Source organism: Vipera berus (genome assembly GCF_964194415.1).
Source record: "Vipera berus genome assembly, chromosome: 5".
NCBI classification, from domain to species: Eukaryota; Metazoa; Chordata; class Lepidosauria; order Squamata; family Viperidae; genus Vipera; species Vipera berus.
The window spans coordinates 102,403,764-102,429,750 of record NC_138207.1 but is presented as its reverse complement, the minus strand read 5'-3'; the positions used below and the strand labels follow the sequence as shown (position 1 = coordinate 102,429,750).

The 25,987-nt window shown below is 43.2% G+C and overlaps 1 protein-coding gene across 4 annotated transcripts in view; it reads left to right on the top strand.

Moving 5' to 3' along the window:
- The window catches only part of DLG5 (discs large MAGUK scaffold protein 5), a 93,538-nt gene extending 71,038 nt beyond the window's left edge, over positions 1 to 22,500 (top strand). For 2 of the 4 annotated variants that reach the window (XM_081329713.1, XM_081329711.1), the window contains 12 exons: positions 948 to 1,081; positions 2,971 to 3,135; positions 3,607 to 3,642; positions 4,765 to 4,948; positions 6,153 to 6,301; positions 8,058 to 8,228; positions 11,282 to 11,478; positions 13,460 to 13,603; positions 13,934 to 14,061; positions 15,859 to 15,968; positions 19,131 to 19,240; positions 22,316 to 22,500. In XM_081329713.1, coding sequence (XP_081185839.1) covers positions 948 to 1,081; positions 2,971 to 3,135; positions 3,607 to 3,642; positions 4,765 to 4,948; positions 6,153 to 6,301; positions 8,058 to 8,228; positions 11,282 to 11,478; positions 13,460 to 13,603; positions 13,934 to 14,061; positions 15,859 to 15,968; positions 19,131 to 19,240; positions 22,316 to 22,419 — 1,632 coding nt within the window. In that variant the 3' untranslated portion in view covers positions 22,420 to 22,500. The remainder of the gene's footprint in view (positions 1 to 947; positions 1,082 to 2,970; positions 3,136 to 3,606; positions 3,643 to 4,764; positions 4,949 to 6,152; positions 6,302 to 8,057; positions 8,229 to 11,281; positions 11,479 to 13,459; positions 13,604 to 13,933; positions 14,062 to 15,858; positions 15,969 to 19,130; positions 19,241 to 22,315) is intronic. The other 2 variants (XM_081329714.1, XM_081329712.1) reach the window with 1 other exon arrangement.
- Positions 22,501 to 25,987: the final 3,487 nt, after the last annotated feature.

Here is a 25,987-nt window from a genome sequence, read left to right as displayed (position 1 = left end):
GTCTCCTGTGGGTTCACACACATCCATGTTTTTTTTTTGCAGTGTGTTACATTCCTATTTATTTATTTTTTCCAACACTAGCCTTCTCTTTATTTCCAAGAATGCTTTGGGCTTGGTAGAGGATAAAAACAGCCAAAGAGTTTTGTTTGGAAGAAGGCTTGTCTGCCCAAATTTAACTCGAAAGAAAATGGAGAGATCTCATAACAGAGAAGGGGCGAAGTTGGTTATTTTTACTAATTCTCCTTTCAGAAATTTTCTTTCCCTCCCTGGCTAATGCCTTCATGCTGACAACCATTACATAGGTGCAGGTAGTCCCCGACTTAACATCGTTCAGTGACCAAAGTTGCAACAACACTCCAAAAAGTGGCTTTTATGACAGTTTTTCACACTTACAACCATTGCAGCATCTTCGTGCTTATGCGATCAAAATTCAGATGCTGGGCCACTGGCTTGTACTTACGACAGTTTTACTGTCCCAGGGTTATTTGATCACCATTTGTAACCTGCCCAGCCAGCTTCTGACAAACAAAGTCAATGGGGCAAAGCCAGCTTCACTTAACAACCGGTTTACTAACTTACTAACTGCAGCGATCCACTTAGCAGCTGTGGCAAGAACGGGTGTTAAATGGAGCAAGACTCACTTAACAGAGGTCTTGCTTAGCCACAGAAATGTTGGGGCTCAATTCTGCTTGTAAGTCGAGAATAGCTACCTATGCAGAGGCAGGGCATTTTCCTCAAAACTCAAAAAGCTTCTTTCTCACACACACACACACACACACACACACACACACACAAACTTAATGCAAGAGAAGCAGTCAGTTGGAAGAAATCTTAGGGCAACCGATTCAATCCGTCGGGGAAATCAAATTCCAGGCAAGCGAGATTAGCAGCCTTCAACGCAGAAGTCTTTGTGAATGAGTCTGTGTGTGGTTCCTGTCTTCTCCCAGTTTAATGGAATCAACTTGCGGAACGCTACGGAACAACAAGCTCGGCTGATTATTGGGCAGCAGTGCGACACCATAACTATTTTGGCACAGTACAATCCACACATGTTCCAGCTGGGCAATCATTCACGATCGAGGTAAGCTTAGACCTTCTCTGTATCCTGTGAAGAACCAGAGACCAAGACTCTGTTAACCGTGAAGCATCAGTTGATTGATTGGCAGATTAGAGCAGATCTCCCCAATCTTTTTGGCTTTTTGGCCTGGCCGGGCAGGTGGGAGGAAGAGGGAATGGTTCCCTGTGAGCCCCACCACTCACACACAAGAACTGCACGCACTCGCCCGCTGCTCACACAAGCGGGGACGCACATGTGTGCATGCGTGCTTGCCTGCCGCTTCTCCAGCCCGGGAGTGGGCCACAGCCCCAGGGGTTGGGGACCCCCGGATCACCGTAACAGCGGCAGGACGAGAAAAGCCGAAAAGAGAGGGGAAAAAAAAAGATAGAAAAAAAAATCCCTCTTGATAGACCTCTGCAAAAGATCCTTTTAATTTTATTGGTTAAACAAAATAGATAGTTAAACTAAACAAGGATACTCACTTTAGAACATTGTTTGCCAAGGGTATATTGCTAAGCACATTGGTTTGTGCTTAAATTGTAAGCCGCCCTGAGTCTTCGGAGAAGGGCGGGATATAAATGGGATTAAAATAAATAAATAAAAATAAATACGTTTGAACTGGGGACCGGGGAAAAAGACGGGATATATTTGAACTTAACCGAGAAAAAGCAAGGGTTTGTGGTTTGTTTTTTTTTAAAAAAGCAAGTTGTAGCATCTGTTGATCAGCTGGAAGTGTGCAAAAATGTGTTTAATTCTCACGTCGTGAGTGAGGTTTTTCCTTCTTTGAAGAAGACTGGCTTGAAATGGAAAGAAATTGGCTTCCTTAGTCTTTTCCCAAGAAACCCATGGTGGGCTAAACTACAGTTTCATGTAAAATTCAGAGGCATTCAGCCAATCAGAATAGAGCTGGAAGGGAGGTCTTCTAGTCCAGCCCCTGCTCAAGCAGAAGACCCTAGACCAGGGGTAGGCAACCTCGGCTCTTTTATGACTCATGGACTTCAACTCCCAGAATTCCTGAGTCAGCTATGCTGACTCAGGAATTCTGGGAGTTGAAGTCCATGAGTCATAAAAGAGCCGAGGTTGCCTACCCCTGCCCTAGACCACAAGTGGCTGCCTACAGTCTCTTCTTAAAGACCTCCAGTGATGGAGCATCCCACAACTGCTGCCGGCATCGACTCCCCTCCGCCCTGTGCGTTCCCACAGAGAGGGCCTCCTCAGGGTGCCGCCAGTCAGGGAATGTCGACTGGTGGCCCCCAGGGGGAGGGCCTTCTCTGTGGGGGCTCCGGCTTTATGGAATCAATTGCCGGTGGAGCTCCGGATGGCACCAGACCTTCGAACTTTCCGTCGGGGCCTGAAGACCCATCTGTTCGAATTAGCTGGTCTGGCCTGATGGGGGATTATGGGCTTTTAATTGTTTTTAATCTGTACTTCTGTTTTAATTGGGCATGGATTTAATTCTTTTTAATTTTTGTATAGTGTTTCTTATGTATGCCCTGTGAACCGCCCTGAGTCCCACCAAGGAGAAGGGCGGTATATAAATCAAATAAACTATAAACTATAAACTATAAACTTCTGAAGGAAAGCCATCCCACTAGTAAATCGTCCTCCCTGTTAGTAAGTTTCTCCTTAATTCCAGGTTGCTTCTCCCCTTGATCACTTCCGGTGCGTTGGAAAAAAACGTTGACCCCTTCCTCTTCTTTGGGGCAGCCCCTCGAATCAATTCAGTGTTCCCCAAGCTTATCAGCTTGGAAGCCTCTGGACTTGGACTCAGACCCAGAATTCCCCAGCCATCCTGAGGCAGAAGAAGACCACCGTCTGGTCTAGACCCCAAGAATTTGTGCCGTTCTTGAAAGAAGTCGCGTTTTAATCGCCTTTAATTCGCTTCTACTGTGGCTCCCTTCTTTCCTTTAAAGCTCTCGTCTGGAACCAATGAATAGTCATTCCCCTCCACAGGGCGGTGGAGGTCCAACTCCGGACAGCCATTCCATCATTGATACTCTGAGCGAACAAGACGAAGGGACAATGACTCCTCCCTCCAAGGAGACCACACCCACCACCAGTCCCCGCAATTCAGTTAGGTAAGCTACTTCCCAGCCCGAGAACAGGCAGTGCTTATTTCAGTAGGAACCCTTGGTCATCTAGCAGAGCCTTCCCCAGTGGTAGATCCATCCCGTGCTTGAGACTGGTCCTCTCTGATGGGTTCTGGATGCTCTCAGCCTGGTTTGTTTCCTTGCTGACGTTTCATGACCTAGACTAGGTAGCATCATCAAGGTACTGATGATGTACGGAAATATATAGAGAATAAAGATAGTTGGAAAGGACCGTTGGGGCTTAGTTGTGGTCGTAGGTTGAGGACTACCGGTGTTGCCTTTTAATCTCCTTCTAAAATTAGAAGATCTGCATGATTTTTCTCTCCCTCCCTCCCTCCCTCCCTTTCTCTCTCTCTCTCTCTCTCTCTCTCTCTCTCTCTCTCTCTCTCTCTCTCTCTCTCTCTCTCTCTCTCTCTCCTTCTCTTTCTCTCCTCCTCTCTCTGAATGTCATTTGCTCAGAATTGGAAAAGGAGTGAAATCCCAGTGGAAAATGAGGTAATAAGGAAAATTTGGGAATGCGCAGAAATGGATAAATTAACTTTGGAAATTAAAAATAAAGACCAATCAGGTTACTACAAAGTTTGGAATAAATTTTATCTTGGGCGGGAACAAAAGGAAGGTCTCTATTAGATCTTACAGATGGGTTGAGTGTCCTAAGTATTGTATTATATTTAATTGATTTGTATCTTAAGTGTATTTAAGTGTATTTTATGTGTACATATATATGTGAATATTGTAGACAAGAAGGTATGTCAGTCCGTTTGTACCGTGTCCAATGTTTTTAAATAATAACTTTAATAAAGTTTAAAAAATAAAAATAAAATTAGAAGATCTGCATGATTTTTCTCTCCCTCCCTTTCTCTCTCTCTCTCTCTCTCTCTTGCCTTCTCTTTCTCTCCTCCTCTCTCTGTCTCTCTCTCCCTCTCTTTCTCTATATCTCTCTCTCCTCTCTCCTCTCTCTCTCTCTCTCCTTTCTCTCTTCTTCTCTTTCTCCTTTCTTTTCTCTCTCCTCTCTCGCCCTTTTTCTTTCCTCTCTCTCCCTCTCCTCTCTCCTTCTCTTTCTCTCCTCTCTCTCTCGTTTCTCTCTCTCTCCTCTCTCTCTTCTTCTCTTTCTCCTTTCTTTTCTCTCTCCTCTCTCGCCCTTTTTCTTTCCTCTCTCTCCCTCTCCTTCTCTCTCTCTCCTCTCTCTCGTTTCTCTCTCTCCTTCTCTCTCTTCTTTCTCTCCTTCTCTCTTTCTCCTCTTTCTCTCTTCTCTCTCTTGCCTTCTTTTTCTCTCCCCTTCTCTCTCTCTCCTCTCTATCTCTGTTTCTTTCTCTCCTTCTCTCTCTCTCTCTCTCCTCTCTCTCTCTTCTTCTCTCTCTCTCTCTGTCCTTCTCTCTCCTCTCTCTCTCTCAAAGGACGCTTGAATTTTTTTTGAAATTTCTGGGCAAGGGACAAAGAGTTGAGTTTCCACGTGGATCCTGGCGTCCAAATGTTGAGTGGGGAACATTTTCATCCCTGTCCCGAGGCTGCCAAAGTCCACCGCTGCAGCATCCTTTCACCTTTATCCCTTTCCTCCCAGGATGGGTGAGGGGTCAGTTTGACTGAGAGGCCTTCACTCTTGTCTCTTGTTAAAAGGAGTTCTGCTGACACGATTAAAAGGACACCTGAACCCAGAACGGTCAACGTCAAGAAAGCTCAGGCGGAGCTCGGAATCCAAATCGGTGGTGGGAACATCCATGGAATATTTGTCTCTGATCTTGAAGATGACAGCCCAGCCAAAGGACCTGAAGGTCTGATGCCAGGAGATCTAATAATGGAGGTACGTTGTCCACATCAGAAGAAGAAGAAGACCAAGAAGTTCCAGGTACCATGAAAAAGAGGGCGGTGGTGTGAATTAGGTCGCATAGCACAAATTTGGGAGTCGTTTTTTTTTTTATCCCCAGTTTAGACTATTTCTGAGTATCTCAAAAGGTTAAATCAGGGGTAGGCCACCTTGGCCCCTTCATGACTGGTGGACTTCAACTCCCAGAATTCCTGAGCAGGCATGGCTCAGCTTGGAAACCTCTCCCTTTCCCCTCAGCATGGCTGGCTCAGGAATTCTGGGTGTTGAAGTCCACGAGTCATAAAACAGCCAAGGTGGCCTACCCCTGGCCTAGGCCGCTTTATGACTCGTGGATTTCAACTCCCAGAATTCCTGAGCCAGCCATGCTGAGGGGAAAGGGAGAGTTTTCCAAGCTGAGCCATGCTGGCTCAGGAATTCTGGGTGTTGAAGTCCACGAGTCATAAAACAGCCAAGGTTGCCTACCCCTGGGTTAAATCACGGCAGCCGGACCAAAATTTACCAGGGATCGCGGGGAAAAGTTAAGGAAACATTATGGATCCTCTCTAGAACTTTGTCGATCATAATCCTTAGCCACACTGACAAGAGTGATGGGATTTGGATATCTGGAAAGGTTAAATCGCGGCAACTGGACCAACGTTTATTAAAACTGAGAGCTTTCAATGACCCACCCAGGTAACTTCTTCAGTCAAAATGAAAATTTGGGTAATCAATGATCCAGGCCAAAAGGATAAATAAAAAAAAGGTTAAATCAATGCAACTGGACCAAAGTTTATTAAAGCTGAGACATTTTGTTATCCAAAAAAACGTACACTTTGGGCCTGGATGATTGAGCCTTCGTTTACAAGATGCTTTCATTTGGGGGAGAAAACCCCCCTGCAGTCTGCAGGTCAAGAGTCGGTTCTTTCCAACAACTCGCGGGCTCTCTGCCGACCCAATTTTTTTCATTTTGACTGAAGACGTTACTTAGAGGAGTAATCTCGATGAACACACTTGAGATACAATAGGCTGGGTGAGAAGCTGCACGCTTGAGATCAGAAACGTTGGAGCTGAGACTCGGTGGCACTTTAGGCCACCTGACAGGATTTAGTATTAAATACCAATTTTGGCTGGTAATGAAGTTCCATCAGCAACACTTCAACACGTGGCATTGTTTTATTGTTTTGTGGTGTCTTTTTAACAGTACGGATCCGTTGACATGCGAAATAAAACAGCAGAGGAAGCTTACCTTGAAATGCTCAAACCGGGTGACACTGTCAGGATAAAAGCTCAGTACAGAATTGAAGAATTCAACAGGATTAAAGATTTACCTGGAGACGGTTTCTACGTCAGGTACTTAAAAATTCGTCTAGTGGTTTTGTCAGCTATTATGGGCTGTTTATGCACACAAGCTTTCCTTCCTGGTGTACTGCAGAAAACTCAGCCACATTGCTACTACAACTTCATAGGAATATTTGCACATGTGAAGAACTCGGTGCTATAATGGGAAGGTGACTTAATGGCCGACTTAAGTAATATTAAATATTCGAGTTGATTAAACCAAACTGCATTGGTGGTAATCTCATATTTCATTGTCCGCTGTTATTTCGGTTTCCTGAATTACCTGCAAAGTGCAGAAAGAAAGGTTTTTGAATATTAGTGACATTGAACTCATGTCACTAATTAAACTCAATATTAGTGATATTAAACTGAAACTTGAAGACAGAAGTAAGGAAAAATAAAATACGTTGTATATGTCTAAACAATATTTTTGAAGCAGGGACATTTTTTACAATGTCCTTTTGAATTTCTTGAATGTTTTTTCAAGGTTTTCTTCCCCTTAATATTTCAAGTTCTCCCTTCATTTTTCCCCCAACAGTTCTGAGTCAGGGTTTGCTCTCCCACTTATTTCAGTTGGAAAAGAAAGGGCCATCTGAAATTGAAAAGATTAAGGGATCCAGTCCCAAAAACGTGATGGGGAACGCAGCTTGAAATCCAAAAGTTGCCTTTTGTTTTAAAGGCAGCTGGACCATCTGATTTTTCTTTGTTTCTCATCCAAGAAGCTTCTTCATTTCTGCAGAAGCATCTTGGATGAGAAGCAAAACATTTTAATGAAAAATCAGTTGCCTTTAAAATAAAAGCCACTTTGGGACAACCAGGATCTGGGTGGCTGACAACCTCCATAGAACAGGAGCTTGGAAACCTTTTCCAAGACGAAGATGCTGCTAAGTTAAAAAAAAAATTCTGGCTGAGTGTGCCACCAACCACAATAACAATAATACTCAGCTCGTACAAGTAGAGGTGACACAGATTGATTAAAAGCAACATCATAAAAGTCGCCAAAATGTTTCACTGGACCATTTGTAAAAATCGTCATGTGCCAGTTATGAAGCATTGGTAGGAATACCAAGATGAAAAAGTATTTGAAAATGAGCAGGTTAAAATATTGTGGGATTTACAAATACAATAGCAAAATAGCAGAATTAGAAGGGACCTTGGAGATCTTCTAGTCCAACCCCCTGCTCAGGCAGGAAACCCTACACCATTTCAGACAAATGCTTGTCCAATCTCTTCTTAAAAGCCTCCAGTGTTGGAGCACCCACAACTTCTGGAGGCAGGTTGTTCCACTGGTTAATTAATAGAATAACAGAATTGGAAGGGACCTTGGAGGTCTTCTAGTCCAACCCCCTGCTCAGGCAGGAAACCTTACACCATTTCAGACAAATGCTTGTCCAGTCTCTTCTTAAAAACCACCAGTGCTGGAGTATTCACAAATTTTCGAGGCAAGCTGTTCCACTGATTAATTGTTGTAACAGTCAGGAAATTTCTCCCTAATTCTAGGTTGCTTCTGTCCTTGATTACAAACCAATATAGTCTTGGCTCATAACATACCAAATTTAACTATGATGTCCCTCCCCCCCCCCATGGCCCAAAGTAAATCTCTGTCTAAATCTCACACTTCTGTACGTTGAAGGTCACTTTTGTTTCTCCAAGTCGGCAGAGATGGCTATTGGGATACCTGCCAAACAGAAGGTCCTTGGTTTTTGTCCTATAACATCTGGAATAGTCTGAAAAGGCTATGCGGTCGTCTGTCTCCCTCTCCTTGCAGGGCCCTCTACGACCGACTAGCAGAAGTCAAGCAGGACTTGAGTTTCAAAAAGGATGACATTTTGTATGTTGATGACACCCTGCCCCAAGGGAACTTCGGCTGTTGGATGGCTTGGCAGCTGGATGAAAACGCTCAGAAGCTGGAAAGAGGACAGATCCCCAGCAAATACATGTAATTCCATCCTGGAGATTTCAATGGGATTTAAGGCCTTGCCAGAATAAAGCTATTTGAAGGAAGTAAAAATAAACTCAAGCCTTTTAGGCTTCACAACTTAGTTGGGACAGGCCCTCTCCGCTTCCCCGCCACGGCTGGGAGAAAGAGGTAGAAGTCAGGCATGCTGGTGGCATTGGCAATTTCTCCCCAGCTAAAAATGGAACGGACTTTTTATGTTCTGAGCCTTGGTGGAGCAGTGGGCTAATGCCTCCTTAAGTAACACCAGCTGCCTGCAATTAGTGCAGGTTCGAGTCCCACCAGGCTCAAGGTTGACTCAGCCTTCCATCCTTCCGAGGTAGGTAAAATGAGGACCCAGATTGTTGGGGGCAATTAAGCTGACTTTGTAATAATGCCGCTTGGGGGGGGGCAAAAGCCCTAATAAGCAGGCATATACATAGAATGAAGGCTATTGCTAAGCACATTGGTTTGTGCTTAAATTGTAAGCCGCCCTGAGTCTTCGGAGAAGGGCGGGATATAAATGGGATTAAAATAAATAAATAAAATAAATAAAATGATTCAGACAAAAAGCCAAACCAGCATCTCCCCTAATCATGTTGTGGCATCTGAGCTTAATTTGGATCCTGAGGTTGGGACACCGTCCTTCTTTTAATCCCCTAAATTAATGTTGGGTTGTTGTTTTTCTCAAAGATCAGGAATTTTGAGAACGAGGGGTGAAAGTGGTCACCTGGCTTCAATTAAAAGTTTGACTTCATGGCATTTAAATCGGCTACCAGCGTGTCTTATTCTAGGCTGCCCAATTTGCCCTTTTTGGTCTTCATGCCACATCAGATCTTTCCTTTGGGGACCCACCCATTGCAGCTCTGGGCCTTTTTTATGATTCCGGGAATTACTAGATCGATGATGCCACACAATCAGTGTCCTTAAAAAAAAACACGACGACACAGGAATTGTTGCAGAATTAGACGGAGGGTGCTGCGTTTTGGTCCTGTCTGGATGAAAATGTACTCAGGTAGAAGAGGAAAAATCTAGAGCTAGTCAGTCCTCGACAGTGGAGACCAAAATTTATTTTCCTAAGTGAGACATTTGTTAAGTTTGCCCCATTTTACAATCTTCCTTGCTTGTCGGAAAGTCACAAAAGGGGATCACATGACCCCAGGACACTATGACCGTCATAAAGGTGAGTGGGTTGCCAAGTGTTCCAATTTTGATCACGTGGCCCTGAGGATGCTGCTGTGGTGGTGAGTGTGAAAAATGGACATAAGTCACTTGGAACGGTCATTCAATGAACTTTTGTAAGTTTAGGAGGACTATCCGCACTTTAATGGTTTCCTGCCTCCCGCCAATCTTTGCACAATATTTGTCGTTGGGTGAGACTCACGGTCGGCCCCTACTCGCCCTGAAAGCTATAATGCCCTTGGTTGCTGCAGGCGACGCAAAAGGACAGTTAGTGCAGGCAGCCGAGATAAGCGAAGAGGTTGTCCAGAAACATTGGCCCACATTATTTTGTTTCTGGCGAATCCAGCCCTTTAACGGAGGATAATTTGCAAAAAAAAAAAAAAATATCCGCCCAGCCTTTATATCGGCCAACCCGACTCAAAGACTTATCAGAACTATATAAAAGTTTAGTTTATGAGCTACAACCATGATTAGCATGTGACCGAAATTTCTTTGCTAAGAGGTCCTGTACCACCTCCAAACTATGGTTTGATGAGGATTGCGTAGAAGTCAAGAAAGCCCTTAACTGGGCATACAAAGAGTACAAAAGCGAGACTGGATAGGGCAATAAAGCAATTCTTAAAACAGCTACTTACACTCAAAAGACCAATTCAAGCCATCGATGGCATTCAAGAGGAGACAAGACACAAGGTCTTCCTGGGAACAGCTCATCGTGGCAGCAAAGCAAAAAAAAAACCCCTCCTTATTTTGGCATTTTAATAGCTTGCCAGTCAGAAAAAATCTATACCCCATTAGACTGTCGTATATCTCCTATAACCTGGGCCCGCGTTCCTAATCTTCACCCTTCTAAAGCCCTCAGAGATTCCAGCAGAATATAATTTTAAAAGTCGCATAAAAAAGGCATCTGGGAGTTGGTGCGAGTGGTGGACCAGTTTACAAATGGAATCCTTGACCCTCCATTTAGCGACCGTTTGAAGTTACAACAGGACTGGAAAAAAAAGGGACTTACGACCATTTTTTCACACTGATGACCCTTGCAGCATCCCCAGGGGGTCACGTGATAAAAATTCAGATGCTTGGGAAAAGATTCGTATTGACGACGGTTGCAGTGTCCCCATTCGAGAGGAACCTGGGAAAAGAAAATAGGGGGCTTCCTCCCCCCCCAAGTCTTTTAAGGCAGAGGTCTGCAACCTTTCCAAGCTCGGAGAGAAGGAGAGCAGCTTCCAAACTGGTGCACGCACACAAATGGGGCCATGCTCACTGGCAAGGCACTAGAGGCCCCATTGGTGCATGCAGCATGAGCTGGTGCTGTGCACATGGGTGAACGGCCACGTACCCCCTAGGGTGGCTAGCGGCCCCATTCGCACCCGTGCACATATGCAAACGGGACTGGAGGGGATGCACGCCCATGTGTGCACAGACCGGCCAGCCATTTCTGGGGCCCGCTGGCCAAGAGCCTGTGGCCCAGTCCCAGGGCGTGGCCCATAGGTTGGGGACCCCTGTTTTAAGGCATGGAGTTGGATCAACATTCGGACACTTGAGAACTGGTCCATATTTATGGCGGTTATGCAGTGTCCCAGGGTCATGTGGTCAACCTTTGTGACCTCCTGACAAGCAGCATCAATGGGGAGGCCTGATTGACTTCACACCCACGTTACTAACTTAACAACCGCATTGATTGAATGAAGAAAATGTGGCCAAGGAAGGTCATGAAATGGGGCAAACTTCACTTAACAAATGTCCCACTTAGGGCTCAGTTGTGGCCGTAAGCCAGGGACTACCTTTTTCTTACAACCAACTCTTTTCTTGAGGAATTCTCTGGCTGGCCTTTCTTCCACCAACTGCCTGACTCTTCCCCAACCGTTTCCTTGCAGAATGGAACAGGAATTCTACCGGAGACACAGCATGTCCGAGGCCAAAGACGAGAGCAGTTCCTCAAAGACTTCGTCGGCTGCGGCTCGCAGGTCCTTCTTCAGAAGGAAGCACAAACACAAGCGCAGCGGGTCCAAAGACGGCAAAGATTTGCTGGCCCTCGACACCATCAGCAATGACTCCATTCCTTTCCTGGATGGCAAGTGACCACTGCATTCAATTAAAACAGGGCAGAACCATCCGTAGGACTTGTCTACTCAAGCTTTGTGCACTGCAAATGCAGAAGGAGGCTGCACAATCGAAAAGGCATAGCTAGAGTTCTGGAGGGGCTTTTTAATCTGTCCAGTTAGGGGTCCATAACCGAATTTCAGTCTTAAAAAAGAAATTATTATTTTCTAAATAACAGATTTGTGTAGGCCATAACCCTTTATCCTAGTAACTTTCCTACAAGCGATCTTACTTTTTGCACTTTTCCTAACATGTTCAGTTGCTTCTGTATGCCGTAGTCTCTGCGAAACAGCTTAAATTTGCCTTAGCAAAGAAAGTACTTGGTGCCTTAGAAATAACAGGATTCGTTTCACTTCCGCAAGGCATTTGTCCTCGCCTGATGGTTGCGTTTAATCTCCGGCTCTTGCAAATGCCGAAAGAGATTTCTCTGCTCAGATTCTGCGGATTGCAGATGCAGAAGGAGGAGAGAGAAGGGAATCAGGCAAAGTAAGATGATACGAGAGCTTTGTTTTGTGCTAAGAATACACGGCGTGTAGCAAAATTTGAAAGGGACGCTTTGCTCTCGTTCCAGACCGATCAGGGCTGTAGTGGAAAGATGACACCAACACTAGTGTGCTTTGGATTCAAAATAGGACAGTAGCTTGAGTCTCCATGGTAGTCTTAAATTTTCTTGATGTTTTGTAACCAGGTTACTGATTGAAATTTGTTTGAGTATTAGTAGCCCGGGTTGGTAGTTGGGCTGTTGGGTTGATCTCCAAGCTTGGCAATTTGGTTCCAAACGTTTCATCACCATTCGGTGGGACATCATCAGTGCGCTTTGAATTGTGCTCGTCTGTCAGAGCACTGGCCTTTAAATACCTTTTTAGGTGATGCAAATTGGTACGAATGTTATTTGTTTATATATTTCTGGTCTGATTTCGGACTGCTTGATTGGCTGGTTGTTGTTGCTGGGCCACAGTCTTTGGTGTTAAGTACCCTCTGTGTGATGCAAATTAGCATCTGTGTTGTTTGTTCGGGTGCTAAAAAGGTATTTAAAGGCCAGTGCTTTGACAGATGAGCACAATGCAAAGCGCGCTGACGATGTCACCTCAAATGGTGTCGAAACGTTTGCAACCAAATTGCCAAGCTTGGAGGTCAGACCAGGTTATTGATGTCAGACTTCCTAGTCACTGGGTTTATAGCAAATGCTGCCAATAAGACGAAGGCTAAGTCTTCACGGTTTGTGGTTCCATGATGTTCTTCAAGAGAGATCAGTCAACACATAAACACAACTTCCGGTCTGCTTCCTTTGTGCACTTGGCAAATTAGAAGGACAACGCACAGTACCTTTGAAAGAGAAGGTCCTTCTTCCCACCACGTTTTGGTAATTTGAAATATATAATAATTACATTCATGTATTAGTACTTCATGTTCAGCCTGTTTGTTCCCTAAACTATGAGCATTTGTTGTCTGTAGGCCTTTGCGTCTTTTTTATGGTTGACCCAAGTTATGCTTCCTATGTCTCCTACATTTGAGTTTTTCTTCCATCCCATCACTTTCTGTCTCGTTGGGTTGGTTGTCTTGGGTTTTGTGCTTGGAATTTAAGTCTTAAAGATTGGTTACCCGCCCCCTCTTTTTAAGCTTAAAACCCTTCTAATGAGCTGAGCCAATCATTTTCCGAATATATTTTCCCCGGTCTTGTGAGGTGCAGCCCATCCCTCGCCATTCATTTCCTGGTAGCCATTTGTGTCTCTGTGTGTGTTTCTTTTGCTGTGTTTCTTCCTGAGAGGGTAGAAGATTGGATGGATTGGGCACCTGGCCCAGGCTTGGCACAAAACAGAGTTGTGACTACCTTCTGGGAAGCGGACCTCAGACAGAACAAGTTGTTGTTTTTCCTGTTGTGGTGCTTTTGTGTATGACATGACCAGGAGGAACACAAGACAACACGCAAGCAGTGCCTTCTTTCTTTGCAGATGCTGTAAGCCTGGCGTATCAGCGAGTCCAAAAGGTAGACTGCACATCTCCGAGACCGCTGCTTGTCCTTGGGCCGCTACTTGATGCCGTGAAAGATATGTTGGTCAAAGAATCACCAGGGAAATTTTGCAGATGTCCTCTCGGTAAGTCCATTGCTTGGGAGAGTCTCTCCTAAGAAAGATGATGTAGGAGAAGAGCAGGCAGAGCTGGCGGGTGGAGTTAAATGTGTCAGAAGCATGGAGTCTTGACGTTGCCACAAACAATCCAAGTTCTTATTGAATTCCGCCGTGCAGCAATTTAGTGCTGAACTTTAGTTGATCAGATTCTTGTGTATAAGCTTGAATCTGTCTTCTGTAACTTAATGTATGGTGAAACCTGGGTTAGGGGGGAAAAAGCCCCGTGTGTTTCTGTGAGATCAACATGTTTTGGCTAAAACCGAACAAACCGTTGTTTGTTTTTTGTTTTCCAAACAGAGGTGATGAAAGCTTCGCAACAAGCCATTGAACGGGGCGTGAAAGACTGTCTGTTCATAGATTATAAACGCAGGAGTGGACATTTCGACGTGACAACCGTTGCTTCAATAAAGGAGATAACCGAGAAGGTGCTTTTCTTTCAAGTCTTATCCTCTTGATAGGAAAAAAAAGGAACACAATTGTAGATGTTTCAGGGGGTTTAACACCTTGTGGGCTTCTCGAATAAGAGACTGGAAAAATTGTCCCAAACGTTTTGAAATAGGATAGGATCGGAAGCTTCTAGAACTCCGACAAAAGCAGTTCCTTCTCAGCTGTGTCAAAATGCCAGTGTTTAAAAACAAACCCATTGGACTAAAGCTCCGCTGGTTTTAATCATGGTTTCTTGAACAAGCCAGAATCAACTAGTCTTGCAGGGGAACCGAGGAACAATGGTATATTTGATCCCTTCTTGGCTGATTCATTCTCCTTCCTTATTTTAGAACTTGTTGACTTTGCATCTGTAAAAATAGTTATAGACTTGGGCAAGGCACAAGGCAGGAAACCGCAGCCCGTGCATTTTCGTTCTCTAATTGTGCTAACCACCGGAGAATTGCGGCTTCAGTCTGTGAAAACAAACCATTGATGTGGTCGTTGACTTTTGCTTGCACAACATGTTCAACTAGAAACAGCCCTAACCAGAGGATACTTGAGCTCTGTGTGGTACCGATAGATTCATTTCTATTCTTAGAGCAATGTAGAGGCCCAGAAGCCAAGCCGATGACTTCTACGTGAATCAAAACTCAGATTTTTTTTTAAAGAAAAATCACTTGTAATAAATAGGCAATGTGCGCAGAACAAAATAAGAGAGGTAAATATCTTCCAAGAATTCAATAGCAATAGCACTTAGACTTACAGACCGCTTCATGATGCTTTGGAGCCCTCTCTAAGCAATTCACAGAGTCAGCCTGTTGCCCCCCAATAATCCTCATTTTACTGACCTTGGAAGGATGGAAGGCTGAGTTAACCTGGAGCTGGTCAAGATCAAACTGCTGGCAGTTGGCAGAATTGGCCTGCAATATTGTATTCTAACCACTGCGTTACCACGGCCCTCCCTCCCTCCCTCCCTTCCTTCCTGCCTTCCTTCCTTCCTGCCTTCCTTCCTTCCTGCCTTCCTTCCTTCCTTCCAACTTAGCAATAGCACTTAGACTTATATACCGCTTCACAGTGCTTTACAACCCTCTCTAAGCAGTTTACAGAGTCAGCAAATTGCCCCCAACAATCTGGGTCCTCATTTTACCAACCTCAGAAGGATGGAAGGCTGAGTCAACCTTGAGCCGGCGAGAATCGAACTGCTGAACTGCAGGCAGCCGGCAGTCAGCAATAGCCGGCAGTACCGTATTCTAACCACTGTGCTACCACGGCTCAAGAAAAGGCTGGACAGCCATCTTTTCCGAAATGATAACGGGGTTTCCTGCTTGAGCAGAGGGTTGAACTAGAGGACTTCCAAGGTCCCTTGCAACTCTTTCATTCTGTGTTTCGTGTTCTATCTTGATGGAACGGCTACATCAGTTCAGATGTGGTCCAATCACAACTTAGGTTATTGGTAAATCTGTCTCTTTAGGTTAAGTTCTGGGATCCAGGAGTAGGAAAGCAAAGAAGAGAGCAGAGGAGAGGGAGAGGAAGGGAGAGAGAGAAGGGGAGGGGAGGGGAGAGGACAGAGAAAGGAGAGGGAGAAGGAAAGGGGGAGAGGAGAGGTAGAGGTAGATAGCTTGGTTTTGGATTTGCTTAGACCAAGAGGCAAGGTCCTGTTGAGTCAACCTTTTGCTACAATATAGGGCTAATTATAGTGGTCAGCCTTGCAGGATTCTTTGTTAAGAATTGTTGAATGAGCATCGTCATAGTGTTTTGAACAACCAACCAGAGGCCTGTCTTCCTTCCTTCCTTAGGACTGTCACTGTCTCTTGGACATTGCACCTCATGCCATTGAGCGACTGCACAGCATTCACATCTACCCAATAGTCATCTTTGTTCGCTACAAAAATGCCAAGCAGATCAAGTAAGTGTGAAGTGTGGAGTCATAGAGTTTGGACGGGACAGGAGTATCTTTCTGCTTCTCCTCACCAATCCTGGATTAAAAAAAAAAAGCAAGGTTTGCATTCATGTGCAGCGTGTGGGGTTGTTCCTAACAATCCCCTCTGTTAAGCTGCACTGGAAGCCAACTGAATTAAGCTGAGCTTTCGTGTTCGTTGTCTACAACATGTAATAAGAAGCGTGCCTAATCAGTCACAAACCTTTGCCAGAATGGGAGACATTTCAGGTGCCCATTTGGACATGTAACTCTCGACATGAACCTAGTTCAGATAAAGCATTGCCCATAAAGAATAAGGGTCTTCCTAGTGTTGACCTTGACTTTGTCCAACTGCATGGGTGTATCCATGTGGGAGCTTGGAGCACAACGTGTAAGTGGCTTGCTGTTGTCTTTGGGGAGACATTTTTGCAAATTCTCAGCCAAGACTACAGCCATGGAAATTTCTTGGGTCTTCTCCCATCCATGAAAGAGTTTCAAAAGGAGGAAGGAGAAATCAGGCCAAAAGCTCCATTGCTTTAGCATTTATAAGAGGTGAACGAAAAAGAGTGTGGCTATGTGAAATGATAGTAAAAGAGAACGCTTCCAGTGGCAAATATTGCCAGTTCTTAGTCCTTCCGAAAGACCTTCAAGCTGATCCACGGCCATCCCTTTTGACATCAACCTCAAAATGCTTAGAAGGCAGTGAGCCGGTCAATTCCATGTGTCCAGAGCTGGTGTAATGTCAACTGTCCGGTTGGCATTTCCAGAAAAAGAAACCCCTGGGACATGATTTTACCAAGAGTGATAATACTTTACTGAAAATCTACATTGGCACAGAAGAAGCAAAACCAGCTCTGGTTTTCCCACTCAAAGGCTTGCTTAGTTAAACAAGAGATTCCCTTGTCCCCACCCACCGGGTGTTCACTTTGTCCAATAGTATTATTTCTTTTTGTTATGGAAACAGTCCACTTTTCCATCAAGCACCTGGTTAGCGACCTTGGTTCTGCAGGCACTCAAAGACACCTCGGTTGCCTAGATACCATCCTTCCCACCTTTGCCTCCCATTCCATTGTCAAGCTATGAACAAGGAAGAAAATGTACCTGAAAGGGTGTGTCAGCTTTGGTGGGGGAGTGCAAAGATCACTCCTCATCAGTGCTCCGTCTCTGGTGTCCATGATTCATGTTGTGCAATACACCTAAGGGAGAAAGGGGCTTCAGCCCAGGAATTGCAAACCAGGATGAATTAAGTTCCAGCAAACTGGCCTTTTCCATTCTTTGCAGAGCTGCAGTGCTGCTAAGGGACAGAAGCTAGCAAAATCCTGGCGGAGTGCGTCGAAGCAAGCTAGATTTGGGGGCAAAGATTTAAGTGTATGCAATAGTGGCGACTGTCTGTAGCTCGGGTGGAGAATGAGGGTGGAGGTGCGTTCTCCGAGCTTGTGGGTTGGTTTCCGAACGTTTCATTACCAGGATAGGTAACATCTTCAGCGGAGTTGAAGGGATGTCAGTGTTCTTCTGTTTATAACGGGTTCAGGTGTGGTTGTGTCGAGTGAGGGTCTGTGATGGGTCTTGTGATGAGTCAGGGGTCATCAGTGAGAGACTTGTGATGGGGAGGTTACATCAAACCAGGGCCATTGGGAGGTGAACTGCTGGTTGGGGGAAAGGGGTCTTGCGTGGGTTGGTTGCGCGGTTGATTTGGATTCTGAGGGATTCGCAGGCTGGTTGTGGGTCAATTTGTCTGTTGATGGAATTGCTGGTGGAGTGCCAGGCTTTGATGAACTCAGGAGCCTGGTGGGTGGCAGCGTGGCGGGTGGTTTTTGTGTTGCTCCAAGCAAAGTGGTGCTGTTTGGTGTCGGTATTGGCAGAGATTGCGGATTTGGCATTGTGGCGTTTGACTGCCAGCCGGTGTTCGTGGATCCTGGTTTTGAATTGACGTGATTTTTGTCCCACATAGAATTGGTTTTGCAATGGTTGCAGTTCATTTTGTAGATTGCCTTGTTTCTTGCCTCCTTCCGTAGCTTACCTTTGGTTGTGGATAATTCTTGGTGGAGTGTGGCTGTGGCTTTGTGGGCTATTGCTGTTCCTAGGGGTTGGAGAATTCTGGCTTCTATTCTATTCTATTCTATTCTATTCTATTCTATTCTATTCTATTCTATTCTATTCTATTCTATTCTACTATTCTGCATCTATTCTATTCTGCATTTATTCTATTCTATTCTATTCTATTCTATTCTATTCTATTCTATTCTATTCTATTCTATTCTATTCTATTCTATTCTATTCTATTCTATTCTATTCTATTCTATTCTATTCTATTCCATTCTATTCCATTCTACTATTCTGCATTTATTCTATTCTATTCTATTCTATTCTATTCTATTCTATTCTATTCTATTCTATTCTATTCTATTCTATTCTATTCTATTCTATTCTATTCTATTCTATTCTATTCTATTCTATTCTGCATCTATTATATTCTACTATTCTGCATCTATTCTGTTCTGTTCTATTCTATTCTATTCTGCATCTATTATATTCTACTATTATGCATTTATTCTATTCTGTTCTATTCTATTCTGTTCTATTCTATTCTATTCTATTCTATTCTATTCTATTCTACTATTCTGCATCTATTCTGCATTTATTCTATTCTATTCTATTCTGCATCTATTCTATTCTACTATTCTGCATTTATTCTATTCTATTCTATTCTATTCTATTCTGCATCTATTATATTCTACTATTCTGCATTTATTCTATTCTGTTCTATTCTATTCTATTCTACTATTCTGCATCTATTCTATTCTGCATTTATTCTATTCTATTCTGCATCTATTCTATTCTACTATTCTGCATTTATTCTATTCTATTCTATTCTATTCTGCATCTATTATATTCTACTATTCTGCATTTATTCTATTCTGTTCTGTCCTATTCTATTCTATTCTCTATTGAGAGCAGATACTGCTTTGGAGATTGTGATTGATGAAAGTCTTGCTGTTCCTTCCATGGTCACTAGATGGCGCTCTGCTCTCACATCCTCATGTCAGCTTTTGCTATTAAATCCCTTTGGTCTTTCCTGGATTCCCCCGGAAGAAATCCGAGCATTTAATAAGATAGAGATGGATATGTACATCTATTTGTGTCTTCCAGGGAGCAAAAGGATCCCGTCTTCTTGAAAGACAAGGTGACACAGAAACATTCCAAAGAACAATTTGAGACGGCTCAGAAGATAGAACAGGAATACAGCAAGTATTTCACAGGTTGGTATTTAAGAAAACAAACGATACCAAACGAAGCAGGATTTCCTCCTCCCCCTTGGTGGTGGGAACTAGAGGCTTTTCAGGCAGCTGCCCCCTCCCCCAACCCACTTCATCGCTCCCCTTTGAAAATTGACATGATAGCAGTCTTCCAATATCTCAGGGGCTGCCCCAAAGAAGAGGGAGTCAAGCTATTCTCCAAAGCACCTGAAGGCAGGACAAGAAGCAACAGATGGAAACTAACCAAGGAGAGAAGCAACCTAGGACTAAGGAAGAATTTGCTGGCAGTTAGAACAATTAACCAGGGGAACAACCTGCCTCCAGAGGTGGTGAATGCTCCATCACTGGAGGTTTTTAAGAAGAGACTGGACAGCCATTTGTCTGAAATGGTATAAGGTTTCCTGCCTGACCAGGGGGTTGGACTAGATGACCTCCAAGGTCCCTTCCAACATCATCATCATCATTATTATTATTATTATTATTATTATTATTATTATTATTATTATTATTATTATTATTATTATTAATTTACAATGACATCAGCAGCAGACCAACCACTTCTCTCTCCCCTGTTGAAGCTTTGGGTATTCATGTCGATGGAGATTCTCAGTCGCCCGGGTCATAGTTGTCTTAAAGGTGCATTTTATTTTTTATTTTTTTAAAATGAGGATAGCGAAGTGCACATTTTGGATAGCCCTCCTCAACAACGCGGTCATTCAGCAGTCCCAAGAAAGTTTAAACCCCTGTTTGCGCTCTGATGCAACCAAGTGGCCTCAATGACTCTCAGAGAGAATACTAATGACCAGGTGACTGCAAAGAAATTCAATCCTTCCATTGGCACACACACAGAGACACACCCCAACATCCAGCCACAACTGATGAAGCTTCCTAGGTGAGAAGCAAAACATACACTGTTTATTGCTCCCTTCCTCCCTTGCTAAACTGAGGGCTTTGTTTTTCTGCAACCGCATCCTTCTAACCCTATTTAAATTTAATGTGCAAATTTTGTCGCTCGCGGTTGCTCAAAATAAGCTCCCAGGAAGAGAGCCCAGTGAGAAGAGGGGGAAAAAAAGGGGGGGGGTCTTCATTGTGGAATTTGGTTGTTGTTATTCATCGCACAGTCAGCCAAATGCTCGGACTGAGTTTGCCATTTTTGTCTACCTATCGAGTCCTTCCCAAGGACCCGGGATAGGCAGATGTGGATGTTTGACGGTATCACAGATCTCGTCGCAGGATGGAAGCAGTTCCTAGTAAGGCTGCCTTTTGCAATTGACTGATGGCGAATTTGTCAATGCCGATGATGGTGTTCAAGGGGTGCTCCAGTCGTTTTGGGATTGCACCCAAGGCCCCTTTTTTTTCTTCTTGCTACTACCTTTGCTTTTTTTTGCCACAGTCATTCTGTTTCTATTTGTAGGTCTTTTTACAGTATTTTGTCATCTTCTCCAATGCACTGCCACATCCACTATCCAGACATTTTTGTCTTTCTTAGTGACAGTTGTTAAGACCAGGGTGTTATATGGCAGGTGCTTTGTCTGTTTGAATTCTGAAGTCCCAGAGCAATTTAACTTCTTCATTGTCTATGACTTTCTCTGTTTTAATAAGAGCCTTGGTGGAGCAGTGGGCTAATGCCTCCTTAAGTAACACCAGCTGCCTGCAATTAGTGCAGGTTCGCATCCCACCAGGCTCAAGGTTGACTCAGCCTTCCATCCTTCCGAGGTAGGTAAAATGAGGACCCAGATTGTTGGGGGCAATTAAGCTGACTTTGTAATAATGCCGCTTGGGGTGTTTGTGTGAAAGCCCTAATAAGCAGGCATATACATAGAATGAAGGCTACTGCTAAGCTTGTAAGCCGCCCTGAGTCTTCGGAGAAGGGCGGGATATAAATGGAATTAAAATAATAATAATAAAAAAATACATGATCCCACCAGTTCTTGCTTGCAGGCAAATGTTATTTCTTGCAGATCTTCCAATGCACCAGCTGCTACTTTGTCATGCCGCTACAATAACAACGATAACGATAATGATAACGATGATAATAATAATGATAATAATAATAACAAGGACAATAATAATAACTGTTTTTATTTTGCTTCTGCTCATTATTTATTTAAATTTGGCCATCCACAATTTATCTCTTTTTCCCATTTAATTTGCCTGCCTATCTTTTTCTCCTGCTGTGTTTTGATCTCTGGGAGAGCTAATTAAGCCATTCGGAGGACTTTGAAAATAAGGTCGCGGAGGGACGCTTAGGAAATGTTCTATTAAAAACCCAGGAGTCAGGGTGGCTGTTACAGGAGGGTGCTGATGAGGTGCTGAGAATATGATGCTGTGTTAAACACTCAGATACACGGAATTAAAGTGTTGCATAAGACACTCTTTCCCCATCCGATTTTAGCTGATTTGTTCTTTTCAAGGGAGTGGATAGCAGCTTAGAGTGCTGCTTCTGTATAGGTAGTTTACCGATTGATTATTCTATTCCATTCCATTCCATTCCATTCCATTCCATTCCATTCCATTCCATTCCATTCCATTCCATTCTATTCTATTCTATTCTATTCTATTCTATTCTATTCTATTCTATTCTATTCTATTCTATTCTATTCTATTCTATTCTATTCTATTCTATCCTTATTCCATATTTCTATTCTATTCTATTCTATTCTATTCTATTCTATTCTATTCTATTCTATTCTATTCTATTCTATTCTATTCTATTCTATTCTATTCTATTCTATTCTATTCTATCCTTATTCCATATTTCTATCCTATCCTATCCTATCCTATCCTATCCTATCCTATCCTATCCTATCCTATCCTATCCTATCCTATTATATTCTATTCCATATTTTCTCTTCTCTTCTCTTCTCTTCTCTTCTCTTCTCTTCTCTTCTCTTCTCTTCTCTTCTCTTCTCTTCTGTTACGTTCCGTTCCATTCCATTCCATTCCATATTTTCTATTCTATTCTATTCTATTCTATTCTATTCTATTCTATTCTATTCTATTCTATTCTATTCTATTCTATTCTATTCTATTCTATTCTATTCTATTCTATTCTATTCTATTCTATTCTTTCCCCAGGCATTGTCCAAGGAGGACCACTTCCGGCCATTTGCACTCAAATCATGACCACGGTGGATCAAGAGCAGAACAAAGTCTTGTGGATTCCTGCTGGCCCCCAATAGATGGACGCTGTGAAAAAAAGAAAAAGAAATGCTGTGACGGCAACAGATCCTACGCGAACAGCCGACGGGGGTATCTGTGTGGTAGGTTGGAAAGCATCTCGCGCAACGTTATCTGCAACCCGTGTTCGGAAGGCAGCGATCCGTTGCCGACAGCAGAATTCTTTCGATGTTTTTCTCGCCACGGATGATCAAATCCAGTTCTTTTTTTCAGAAAAAAACAAAGCAAAAAACAAAACTTTGCGATGCTGCAAGAAGAAGAAGAAGAAGAAGGAAAAAAAAATCCTTTAGGTTAACGTTTACAAAACCTTTGCCCTGCTCCCCAATATTTTGGGTTTGTGTTTACTTGAATTTTTTTTAAACAACAAGCAATCGTGTTGTTTTTTTTGAGCTGCCCCCCAACACACACACACACCCCTTGACAACGGTGTGAGAAGGAACTCTCTTTTTTCTGGAAGTGTGCAGCCGTTTTCAGCCAGGATTGCATGCATGAATTTTGAGGAATGGGCTTTCTCTATAGGTACTTGATGGGGGGAAAAGAGACCCCCATGGGTCAGGCCACTCGTGTGTGTGTGTGTGTGTGTGTGTGTGTGTGTGTGTGTGTCCAGTGTTCTTTGTCCAAAGTTACTGATTTATTTTATGCATGAATTTTTTGGTATTTAAATCTCACGCTGTGTACTCCTTTGTCTCTTAAGAATTGGTTTTGGACTTTGCGTCAAACCATAAATAAAAAAAAAGGGCTTATAAGTTAGGCCTAGGCCAGGGGTAGGCAACCTCGGCTCTTTTATGACTCGTGGACTTCAACTCCCAGAATTCCTGAGCCAGCATGGCTCAGCTTGGAAACCTCTCCCTTTCCCCTCAGAGTGGCTGGCTCAGGAATTCTGGGAGTTGAAGTCCACGAGTCATAAAGCGGCCTAGGCCTAGGCTAGGGGTAGGCAACCTTGGCTCTTTTATGACTCGTGGACTTCAACTCCCAGAATTCCTGAGCCAGCATGGCTCAGCTTGGAAACCTCTCCCTTTCCCCTCAGAGTGGCTGGCTCAGGAATTCTGGGAGTTGAAGTCCACGAGTCATAAAGCGGCCTAGGCCTAGGCGAGGGGTAGGCAACCTTGGCTCTTTTATGACTCGTGGACTTCAACTCCCAGAATTCCTGAGCCAGCGTGAGGGAACTATGGCTCCCTTGATGATATTGTGAACTTCAACTCCCAGAATTCCTGAGCCAGCGTGAGGGAACTATGGCTCCCTTGATGACTTCAGGACTTCAACTCCCAGAATTCCTGAGCCAACATGGTTCAGCTTGGAAACCTCTCCCTTTCTCCTCAGCATGGCTGACTCAGGAATTCTGGGAGTTGAAGTCCACGAGTCATAAAAGAGCCGAGCTTGCCTACCTCTGGCCTAGGCTGTTTATGTTAACCCTGTGTAGGTAGTTTACACAACATTGGTGAAAGTTGGTCCTTGGAGTAAAATAGCCATAGGGATTTTTATTTAATTAGAAGCAAGTTCAGTTTTAAAGGACCTGAGAGCTTCTAGGGTGGATCTATAACTGTTTAAGTTTTACCACTGTTGGAAAAATAAAACAACAACATGGTGTACGCTTTTGTTTTTTAATTTGTTAGGATTTGTATTTCTTGCCTGTATCGATCTCTACTGTATATTGCTTTCCCCCCCCCCTTCTCTTGCTTTTTTATTTTTATTTTTTTTTTTTAAAAAAAAAATTAGGACTTTTCTTCTCCCCCCCCCAACCGTCATTTTATTATATTTTTCCTTTGTAAAACAATTGCATGTCGTGTTTTGTAGGTGCCGTACCTTGATTGCTAAAAGTTTTGTTTAGAGCTGCATTTGCGGCTAACATGTTCCTAACATTTCATTAGATAGATTTTTGTTCCGTGGGCTTGCCTTCCAGTTTTGAGATTTTTTTTTTCCTTTTTTTATTTTCATTAATTTTTTTAAAAAAGGGAATTTTCTTGCACAATGACTCAAAAGCAGCACTTGGTTAGAAATTATACCTTCTGTTTTACAGATACTATTTTGCAGTACTGAATACCACAGAGAAAGGAAGAAAAAAAATGTAGAAAGGTTATAATACACGCAGAGTGCAAATGTTGTTTATAAGTTGAGGGACATCAGTTCTATTTTTTTTTTTCTTTTTTAAAAGGAAAGGGGCTTGAGGTGGACTACGGTACGACTGAAGCAAACCATTACGGTTCCAACAGTAAATTTTCTGTACTAAAAATGTCACTTTATATCAAAACAAAAATAAAAGAAACTTAAGTATTGTGTTAAATAAAGGTCAATTTCTATAATTTGCAGGGTGCGAATATTTGTGGCTTACAGTGGAGTCTGTTTTTTAAAAAAAAATTATTTCGATTCGTGTATTCAATTCATGTGCTGCTCATCTCGCTATTTCAGGGACTCGTCATTACCACGGCTTGTTTAAATGATTTGAGGTAGCCACGTATCTCCGAATAACACAGTGCTAAGCAAGGAAATAAAAAACCTGGAAGTTTGTGATCTATGTTGACAGCGGCGAGAATGCTCTCTGTGCCAAAAAATGGAAAGAATGGCTGAAAAAACGGACGGGGCTGGCCAAATTAACTGCTTTCATCAAAGGAAAGAATCCATCCAATTTTGTGGCTACTCGGAAACCTCTTCTAGCTTTTGTGCTTGAGACGGAGCAAAATGAAATTGCTCGACTCTTGGGTTTGCCGATTAGATTGTTCTGTTGGCTGGTATATACTAAAAAGTAAAAAGTCGAGGCTGTCGTGTTATTTACTTTTATTCTGCTGCGCCGAAAATACTTGGAAGTTAATGGTTTTTTTTTCTCCCCCCCCCATTACCCCTGACCTTCCTGTTTCCCTTCCTTCCCAAATGTCTTTATTTTCACTTGTATTTTATAGTCTGATAAGTTTAATAAAAAAAGATAATTAAGCATGCTAAGGCTCTTGGTATGGGCCAAATGATAAGACGGTGATGCTCAATCATCTCAGAGTTTGAAAGCTGCCTTTTGCTGCTGCAAGATAGGACGGCGGCTGGAGGAAACCTCGGCTTACTTCTGCTCCGTGTGCTGCGGATTCCTAGTCCAGCTCTTTGACGCCTGCAAGCTCACTAGCATCAAAAAACCGAGCTTTCCTCAAAGATTCCTTTAACCAGATTTCACATCTGAGGGGAAAATGTCAGTTACTGGGTCGTTTACCAGTTTAAAACTTATCTTCAACTAGTTGAGGCAGAAATCTTCTTCCCTTTCCTTTCCTTTCCTTTCCTTTCCTTTCCTTTCCTTTCCTTTCCTTTCCTTTCCTTTCCTTTCCTTTCCTTTCCTTAATTCTCCTTTTTCCTTTCCTTTCCTTTCCTTTCCTTTCCTTTCCTTATCTTTCCTTTCCTTTCCTTTCCTTTCCTTTCCTTTCCTTTCCTTTCCTTTCCTTTCCTTTCCTTTCCTTATCTTTCCTTTCCTTTCCTTTCCTTTCCTTTCCTTTCCTTTCCTTTCCTTTCCTTTCCTTTCCTTATCTTTCCTTTCCTTTCCTTTCCTTTCCTTTCCTTTCCTTTCCTTATCTTTCCTTTCCTTTCCTTTCCTTTCCT